Source organism: Maylandia zebra, linkage group LG20 (genome assembly GCF_041146795.1).
Source record: "Maylandia zebra isolate NMK-2024a linkage group LG20, Mzebra_GT3a, whole genome shotgun sequence".
NCBI classification, from domain to species: Eukaryota; Metazoa; Chordata; class Actinopteri; order Cichliformes; family Cichlidae; genus Maylandia; species Maylandia zebra.
The window spans coordinates 29374642-29384976 of record NC_135186.1 but is presented as its reverse complement, the minus strand read 5'-3'; the positions used below and the strand labels follow the sequence as shown (position 1 = coordinate 29384976).

Sequence of the window (10335 nt, the reverse complement as noted above, 5' to 3'; positions counted from 1 at the left end):
CACAAGCTGTTCACCTGAACGTCAGCTGCCAAAATCTGTCAGCCCCCGGGTGCACCCGAGCAAATTTCCACACTTTCTGAGCATTATTTTTGTTATTTTTGACCTAAAAAAGCAGTTTACGCTCTTTTTCTGCGGCCGTGCTTCTGCGTCGTGTTTCGTCACAGAAGCCTAACGCGCTTTTCAGTGAATGCTGAAGAGAAGCGCGTGCAAAGTCAGATACAGGTGACATATCTGTCGATTCAGCAGCCACGCTGCAAGAGTGCAGGTGGTTCCATCCATTCATTGCATCATGCTGCTGTGAATTCATTCTCTTATCCCGTTAAAGGAAGGGTAAATCCTCCTTCCATTTGACACACTGCTCATTTAGTTGAGAGGCACAGTGGCTGGCTGGAGGGAGGAGAGCCAAGGGGGTGCTGTGGTCGTGGTAGCGGTGGTGTCGAGGAGGAGGGGGACTCTTTGGGAGGTGTCGACCTGAGCAGATGGACTTCTCAGTTGCGTAGTAAGTGGAGTCTTCACACGGCAGAGACTGCAGGATCTCACAGGACCGGGACACAGCATCCAGGTGGCCACAGCCCCTCCTGACCAGCTGGAGGAGCGATGGGACCATCTGACACTCGGAGGAAAATGATACACTTCTCTTTGCTGCTTTGTTTTGTCTTGACACAAAAGCCCAGAGCCAATCAGGGAATTTAGCTAATGAAGCGTAGAGAAAATCCTCTTGATTGCATACAAGCATTCAAGGTCACATTAGCAATGAGAGAACAGCGTTTGCACAGTCTTCAGGTGTACACTTCTACTTTGTAGTCATGCTCAGATTTTTTATTTCAAGACAAAAACAATAAATCTCATGTATTGTTTGACGTGATTAAGATTTCATACAAACCCGTCCTCTAAATCTGCATCAGCAACTGACTGCAGTGATTTCTGCACAGTTTACACGTACTGCAATGTAGATTCAGCAAATCCAAGTGAGAAAGTCCCATCTGTGCTTCTCCTCCACTGATCCTGGGCCCTGGAGGCTATGTAGGGCTAATTGTGGCCCCATTTTCCTTTCCTTATCTTTTTGTTTTTACTCAGTGTCGGGGTCAGGGAAGCTCCCAAGTGACCAGCGGCAGGAGCAACAGCCATCGGCCCCTGCTGAGCATCAGTAATTAGAGCCCTCCTCCACCGCCCTGGCTTTTCCCCCCAGACCCAGGCCAGGGAACCTCTCGCTTTCCTTCTGAAGGGCATGGGGGGCAGAGAGGAGGAACAGCTGCTGATGGGAAACCACTCTGCGGTTCCCATCGATGACCAGCATCCGTCCATACTCCTCAGAGGATTTGCACCAGCATCTTTAGGATAGGAATGATGGGATCATTCTATGTCTGCTTTCTCATGGCTGCTAATCTTGCCTCTAAACACTAGTTGATGTTTATCAATGAAAGGGCATCGCTGTACATGAAAGGCAGCTTTGCACGACTCACACATTCATCATATGTATAATAGCAAGGGGACAATAAAATTTGCTAGACCTCTATTGAAAATATCCTTTGTGATGGTAATATTTTTTCCTTTAATTAAAAATAACAGTGTTGGACTAACCACCTCCCTCAAATTCTCCCCATAACATGCGTAAATTGAGTCCTTGGATCCAGAAGGATATCTGGGCCTGGATTAGTGGATTAGTGATATTTTTAAAGACATTGCCGAATTCCTCTCATTTTAGTTTGGTATATTTGTGAGATGGTGCAAAATGACAAATTTTGCCCTATATCACAATGATTTTTTAAAATCCCTGAAAAAATTCCTGGACTAAGATATGGATCCAGGGTTAGTTAGACAAGTTAGTCAAGCCATGCACAACAATCCCGACTAACACCCTGAACCAATTAACTGATACTTGTTCATTTTTAGGGGTGCAAATTATTTCAGTAGTGGAGATAGCACCAACATATCATTGCAAAAACACCCACCACCAGTGGATCACTTCAATTGAAAATCCTACTTAATACCTAAATTAAAAATAGCCTCAGTGACTCATATATTATTATGTATCATAATACTGATGCAACAGTGTGTAAGCAGTGTTTTTCTGTTTTAGAAAGTGGATCCAAGTGATCTTATCTTATTAAATGTTTAGATACATTAGATCCTACCCTGCTGTAGAGGTCAGGCCCTGCTGCTGGGGAAGAACATAAATATGAGGGAAAGTAAGATAATTAACTAGAGAGGAAGGAAGGAAGGGATTCTGCAACACAAATATGTATTCAGCTTTAAACATTTTGTTCTGTTATCTAAATAAAACCATCTGAAAAGCTATGAGGGGAAGCCATTTGACTTTGAGCTGACCTTACTCACGATAAAGTGTTTTTCAACAGGTGGGTGGAAATCATGGTTCAGTCATTCGTCATATTTTGAATGCTAGTCACGTGTTTATACTTTCACATGTCTATGGTAACTTGTAAGTAAATGTAATAGAATAAAAAGTACGGTATTTTTCTCTCAAGTCTAAAGTAGGATAAAATGAAAATATGTAAATATTAGTGCCCAAAATAACCACAACTGTTTCATATTTTCTGCAAGACTTCCATTGTTTACAATGACCAGAACTGCATTGGTCCTGGCCAGAACAGCCTGCTGATTATTTCAAGCTGTCACTAGTAGTGTGGTTCTATAAATAGACGTCCATGTCCTGTCAGTGTGTCCATCATCTCCACAGATAATAAAATGCATCAACCACCTGTTTTTATGAGATTTTCATTTTATACATGGGTGATTTAAAAAGCAAAACATCCCGCATAATAGCTGCATAAATATGAGCTTTCAATCTGTTTAACCCCTTTTATTGTTTCGAGCACCCAGTAAACTGTATTTCACGTCGAAGGATTTGTGGTCACTCGGTGTCTGCAGATTGTGAACCGACATGTCTTAAAAGAATGCTTGTGCCATCTAGTGGCCAAATATTGTAACAAGTGTAAGTCCAAACGTGTTTTAATAAACACAACATTGCAAAGTAAATATCATTTGAGCAACAAAAAAAAATGCAAAATTTAAACCAGTCGTATGTCTGGAAAAAGGTAGAAGCTGAATTCACCTCTGAAGCTCATTGACAAGCACGTCGGTTTTACCAGCTCAAAGAAAAAATGTAAAAATGACATGTTGTGATGTTTTGAAGGATTAGAGTCATGTGAGGGGAAAAATAAGTTTTCGCAGGACTCCCTGAAGGGCTAAGCACACCTTTACTGCTACCCCAGGAATTAAGATGATGTGAAGCAGCCAGGTGCTGCTAATCAAATGCAGCAAGTGTGACCACCTCTATAAAAGCTAACGTTTGGGCAGTTTGCTGGTCTGGAGCATTCAGGTGTGTGTTAGCACAATGCCACTATCTTCCCAGCAAGGGATGTCCTAGTAAATTTACCCCAAGGTCAGACGGCAATGCCCAACGACTGCAAAAACCTCAAGAGCTACATCTCAGACCTTACAGGCCTCAGTTAGTATGTTAAATGTTAACGTTCATGACGATAAAAAATTAGAAAACGACTGAACAAGTATGGCCAGTTTGGAAGGCTGCCAGAAGAAAGTCTCTTGTCTCTAAAATGAACATGGCAGCACAGCTTAAGGTTGCCAAGTTGCAATAAATCACAAGACTTCTGAAACAATGTCTTTTGGTCAGACAAGATCATAGTGAAGATGGTTAGCCACAGTGCACAGCGCCACATTTGACGGAAATCACATTTACCACATAAGCACAAACACCTCATTCCAGCTGTCAGCACGGTGGTGGAGGGGTGATTATATGGGTTTGTTTTGAGGCCACAGGACTTAGGAACCTTGCACTCACTGAGTCAACCAGGAATTCCTCTGTACACCAAAATATTCTAGAGCCAAATGCAAAGCCACCTGGCCGACAGTTAAAGTTTGTCCAAAAATGGGTCGTGCAACAGGACAATGATCCCAAGCACAGCAGCAAATCTACAAGAGTAGAAGAAAGAATGAAAGAATCATGGTGTTGCAATGACCCAGTCAAAGTCCAGACTTCAACCTGATTGAAATACTGTGTATTTATGAGCTGTGCATAAATGAATGCCTGCAAACCTCAATGAACTAAAGCAAGGCAGTAAAGGAGAGTGGGCCACAGCGGTGTGAGAGAGCAATAAAGTCATATAGAAAACAATAACTTCAAGTTATTGCAGCTAAAGGTGGTCATACAAACAACTGAATCATAGAGTGTATTTTGTTTTTCACAGGACTGCATAACCACTTGTGTGTTAATTTGTGCCTTGATTAAAAACAAGATGCAGCATGTTTGTTAGTGAGGGAGTGACATGCCAGAAACAGTTCTGGCTTCACTTTTTGTTTATAGTCATGAGAGCGCCTTTCATCTACATCTCTTGCAAAAAAAGATTAAATTAATCTAACAAAGTCTGCAGCTCGTCATCAGTCATAGAGGGCACTCGGTGTTGCAGAAGTCTCCTGACTTGAAGAACTGGTAAATGTTAACCAGCGGGAACATAATGACGGAGCCCACTAGTGAACCCATCTGTGTCGCAGCTCCACACCAGACCAAAGCGTTGTGGCTCCGGTCTCTCAGGATGACACCCACCATGACTTTGACATAAGACAATGTCCCAGTAAAGAAGAGCCATGAGAGCACCTGGTGAGAGTAAAACAAGAACACAGACTCAGCAGCTCATTTGGATGTTAATCATTATTTTAACAGTGTTTGTGACTAAAAAATAGACTCTGATTTCACACTGAGTAATGATGTTGCCTCATCATAAGTTATGAGTGAGCAGAGTTCAACGCTCAGGATGTTTATGAAGGAGGTTTTGTACTTTTGTACAAAGAACATGCTTGCGTTTCACTCACAATTATCGCCTCTCCCACTGCAGACCCATGAAGCAAGGGACAGGGACTCATAGCTGCCATGGCCATGTTATAGCTGCCAAATCCTGTCCCCACCACCGCCAGAAGGCCGAGAAAGACCAGCGACCTGGGCGCAAAAGACGTCTGTTATCAGCAGCAGTTAGTTAATTTCTCTGAATCCCAAGGCAACTTGTCTTTCAAGTGAATAATTCAATGGACCTTGTGCCCAAGCAAATATTTGAGTGACAGTGGGGGAAAAAACTTGTTAATAACAATCAGGTACCTGTAAATACACTAAAGTAGAGTTTGCTTGCTGTATGGTAAACACTTCTTTTCCAAAGAGCTTACAAAAATCATGATGGGGATAAAATCTACACTCCTCTGTAGAAAATGTAAGATTTGGGGAATCCAAATTAGATGAAAAAAGTGTCTTTGTCTTCAATGCTAAGGTGCTGTAGTATCATACCCAGTAAACATGCTTAATCAGCCTTTTGTAACTGTAATCGTCACAACAACCTTTATGCTCTTAGATGTGACTAAAGATTGAGACTACAATAAGGAAAGTGTTTACTGACGTCATAGATTAGAGGAGCAGTAGGTTCATTTTACAATCTGACCTACTTTTTGCAGGTGCTGTGGTAAGCACTGCTGCCTCACAGTGAGACGCTCCTGGGTTTGAGTCTGCCAGCCAGCTTTCTTTCTTTGTGGAGTTTGCATGTTCCCCCCAGCTCTGCGTGGGTACTTCTTCCCATAATCCAAAAACATGTGCGTGCATGTTAGGCTAACTTTTGATTGTAAATTGGGTGTGAATGAGCATGAATGGTCATCTGTCTCTCTGTGACAACCCTGCAAATGACTGGCAAACTGTCCAGGGTGTACCCTGCTTCTACCCCTATGACAACTGGGATAGGCTTTGCTCTTCCCAGGACCCTAAATTAGATGGCCATTCTTCAGTGTCCATTATATACTTTCCAGTGTCTATTGCAGATCAAGCTGTGGACCCATAACCTGCAGGCCAGGGGACCAGCGTTTATGAGTTATGAGTTATGTTCAGTAAATGCATCTGTAAACTATTTACCAACATAGCAAATTGATTCACGTGTTTTTGATTTGGTACAGATTTTACCCTGAACAGAGGAAGTCAAAACTGCTTCGGTGTTCATCGGGACACTTCACTTTTCGTTTCATACAGACTTACAATAATAAAACATTATTACCTGTTTTGGATGAACATTGCAAGAGTACAGGCCACTGGGTTGGCCACTGATGCCAGAGCTGCAGAGAGGTGATAGGCCAGGTTCCCGTATGGCATACAGGAGTATGTTTGCACAGAGGGAAGCAGGCCGTTGGTTGCAGAATTAACCCACACCACCAGAAAGTAAATGAAGGTCAGCTGGTACACGGAAGGTTTTGCCACCAGATGTCTGCCCTGGGCAACCGCCTCACCATTGTTTTTTACGCTTCCTCCATCAAGATCAGCCCCTGAGTTATACAGATAGGAGCTGACAGACACTACTGTATCCTGCACAAGGTTCTCAGTGGACAGCTCGTATGTCCGAGGGAGTCTGTTCAGTGCAACAAAAGCAGCCAGGCTTATGCACATCATGGCTGCTAGGATGAAGAAAAACACCTCGGTGGAGAAGTTTGGGGGAAGATACTCCGTATGTAATGATCCTGTGTGGTTTCCTGCAGTCTCAGAAGAGTTGACGCATTTGGCCATACCCACACCCTGAGCTAGAGCAACTACACCAGGAATGAAACCACTTAGCCCCTCTCCAATATAATAAGTGGTAATATATTTTGCTGGAAGCTGCATCATAAAAGGTAAGAAGGTAACTGAAGAAGTGCAGTCCACCAGAGAAAGGAAGAAAGTTATGATAAAGAAGGCTGTGCTACGTGATGCCCCTATAAAAATCGTGGTCCTGTCCCAGAAGAAGGCAAGCAGGATGCAGGACAGGACACCGATGGAGAGGATGGAGTAAATGACAATATACTCTTTAAGACACCCTGGGTACAGTTTGTGCATCAGGGTGACCAGCAGAGGTCCCACGTTAGCAAACTGGATAATTACTGTGAGGTAGGAGGGTAGATCCCAGCCTTCAGGGAGTGCGTTGACAATGAGCGGCAGCTCCACCCACAGTCCGTTCACAGCCACCCAGGAGCCAATGCCAAAGGCGCAGGCCAGAAAGTGGACGAGCAGAGCCATACTGCAGGTGGATCAGTGTGAAAAAGTCTGTGGAAATAAATTAATAAGGATGCATCAGTATGTAAGAAAAGTGCTGTGTAATGCTGTTGTGTCTGGGTGTTCCCAAACTCAGAGTAAATACCAGGGGTCTCAAACTCGCGGCCTGTATATTGATGTGAAGAAATATAATGCAGTTTGGCCCTTGAAGTTACTTTTTTTTGTTAGGAAGGATTTGTTTGTTGTTGAGTGCAATGTTAATAATAAAATTATTTAATATGAAGGCAATATGAGCAGAGAGTACAAACATGTTGAGGGATTGACTGTGCTAGTTCAGTGAGAGTTATTTGTAAACAATTTTCAATAGCAGTCAAAAACTAATGTGTCCACTTATGTCTGCATTTTTATTTTGTTAAACACGAACAAAATTATAGCAGAAGTGCTGCCACGTGTCTGAGCAGAAAGAGAGTACCAATGTGTTTATTTGGTAGTTCAATGAAGGGCTTGAGTTAGTTAAGTATGAGGAAAAAAATCCATTCACATTTGTTGTTCTGTCTTGTTATACAATATTTGACATTTTAAAAAACAAAGAGAAAAAACACTAAATTTTCTGAAATATTTGTGGGTGTTTTCTTGTTTGTTTGTTGTTTGTACTACCGGTACTTTAATAATAATAATAACAATAATAATAATAATAATAATAATAATAATAATAATAGTCGGCATTCTTTTAAAACAAAAGAAATTCTTTTGAAACAAATTATAACTACTCCCTTCTGGTTTTATGCCTCTGCCAGCAAGGGAAGTTGAGGTCTAAACTTGACCTTTGACCTTTTACATATAAAATGCCATCACAGTCTAAGAGCTATGGCCAAAAACATGTTTTGTGAGGTCACAGCGACCTTGATCATTGACCACTAACATCTGATAAGCTCATTCTTAAGTTAAGATAAATGTCATGTGAAGAAATTCATTCAAGTTCTTCGAGATATTGAGTTCATGATAACGGTACCAACAGACAGAGATCTCAAACAGAAACCTGTTCCTTTGTACAGCAACTGCTGGCAATATAAGTAAACTAGAAGCTAAGTAATGTGACAAGCAGTACCTGTGGTCCCGCTGTCTACCACACTGTCAGTCATGCTTTCCTCACCTGTATAGACTTTCATGCCTGAGATGTCTTTTATTGTTGTAGCCAGTAAAGCTGAAGCAACTCATCGTTACTTTGTAGTTAATTTGCTGAAATGGATCGTATTTTATATTTCTGATGCTATATTTTGTTTCTTTATTTCTTCTCATAACATAATAAATGTAGACTCATGTTACAAATGTAAATCAGCATAAAACAGAATTACTTTTATCCCACTGATACCTGCGATACAGTGTAGTGGTAGTTAGTCATTACCCAAAATAAATAACAACCTTTTCAGCATTAAGAAGGGTTCACACCTGCAGTGGCTGGTACAATTTTCACATTACTTTCAGACATTGTCGAGGAATTCAACAAACCATATGTGCCTGCCCATCTCTTCCTCTTCACATTTTCACTCTGTCTTTGTGCATGCGTGTGGCTTTCAAACTGATCTCATGATGAAATAAGTCAGAAGGCAGTCTTGTGATAAACAGAATTTGAAGAAGCTGACACTGAGGTTGCTGACAAACACAGTCTTATACTGTACTTTAAGTGGTGTGGTCAGTTGAGATAATGAGGTTAAAAGAAAAACAGAAATTACAGTGTTTGCACGCACTCAGTACTGAGCTCTCGAGTAAATGCACTTCCTTTTAGATACAAAAATGTACTTACAAGTTGTTTTAATCCTCGGAGGCGCTGAATAGGACTTGCTGTCATCTTACAAAAAGATTACTGACTGGTCTTGCATAAGCACATGCTGGTGGGACTCGTGTGGCTGCTGTGTAGGTCAGAGTCCACTCCTGCACCAATGATCAGCTCCACCAGATAACAGGGGGTAGTGTCTTCCTTTATTAAGGTCAAGTTAGTCTTTAGCACTTTGAGGAGCTCGCACAGACAGCTAAAATAATAAGACAATAAAAAAATAAAAGTAATAATTGTTTTTGACTGTTCAAACGCAGCTACAGGGGGGAGTTTAACATCTGAAAGTTAAAGGGAAGATACCAAAGTGCCAAAAAAGAATCACAATTCAGCCTTCAGCATAATTAAAAAGAGACACATAGTTGTATTTTTTAGATTGAGTGAATTTAAACTTCCAGGATTACCTTTATATCTAGAGTGAATGCAAACAAGCCTCCAAAAACCTGCTTAGAAATTACAAGACATTTTTGTTCGATATATTCATGAGGAAGTCTCAAGAAAGAACTCCTAATATCTAATCCGTCTTGTTTTACATGCCAATTTGCCAAAATATAGACAAGCTCAAAAGCAAGGCTCATATTAATTGACAATACCAACCTGTAGCCCAAAGTGAAACACTAGATGAGGTTTATGGGGTCTTATATTTCCAATACCAACTGTGATATTATTCTGTTATTATATGTTACCTTATATATGTAATCAAAATAGTTGAATTATGATATTGTTGTAGATCATATTATACCCTTTAAAATAGAGTGTGTGATCTGTATGTAGTTTAGTTCTCATTATACTTTTGAGTTAACAGAACATATTCACATATTAGTTCATTAGATAAATGTGCATCACTCTGTATCCTTGATCTGCTGGGAATGTGTTACACTGTTTTCTTGACATGCTTAATTGTTGAATCATGAAGAGAAGGTTGTAAGCAGGAGACTCTGTGTCTAAAGACAGGGGAGATAGATAGACCACATTCCACACCCCCACCTTACAGAAAGCAGAGAAACAACTGCCGAGGTCATAACTTAGGCGCTGTAACAGAGAAAAAATGTGATGTTTTGGCTTTTACGACTAGCTGGGGGCCACTAGAGACTATAAAAAGCTGAGCAACCCGTCACCATGTTGAGACATGTGCCTGACCCTCTGGTAGCATCTCTCCCGTCCGGACGTTCTAATGCTCTTATTGTTGAATTGTATGCAAATAAATGATTGTTGATTGAGCATTGATACACCGAGTATTGTCCCTCCTTCAGCCCAAAGATTCAAAGAACTGCTTGTTTTCAACAACTTGGTGCCGTGACCCGGATCTTTGGTGTGCTGAGGAGGTGTAGATTTGACCTTTGGTGAGATCGTGAGGCGAGGTGAACAGAGGACCGGTCCAAAAATAAAAAGGTAAGCACAGCCTGTTGTATTATAAATACCAAATGTGCATATTGGGCTTTCCAAATTAATCTGTTCGCTGAGTCACATGTATTTT

The 10335-nt window shown here is 41.2% G+C and overlaps 1 protein-coding gene across 1 annotated transcript; it reads right to left on the bottom strand.

Moving 5' to 3' along the window:
* Window positions 1-643: 643 nt before the first annotated feature.
* On the bottom strand, window positions 644-8931 carry slc52a3-1 (solute carrier family 52 member 3-1). Its single transcript, XM_004546432.2, has 4 exons — window positions 8832-8931; window positions 6063-7078; window positions 4849-4972; window positions 644-4633 (listed from the first exon to the last, which is right to left on the bottom strand). Exons 2-4 carry the CDS (start codon window positions 7049-7051, stop codon window positions 4421-4423), a joined length of 1326 nt encoding a protein of 441 aa, XP_004546489.1. The 5' UTR covers window positions 7052-7078; window positions 8832-8931; the 3' UTR covers window positions 644-4420.
* Window positions 8932-10335: the final 1404 nt, after the last annotated feature.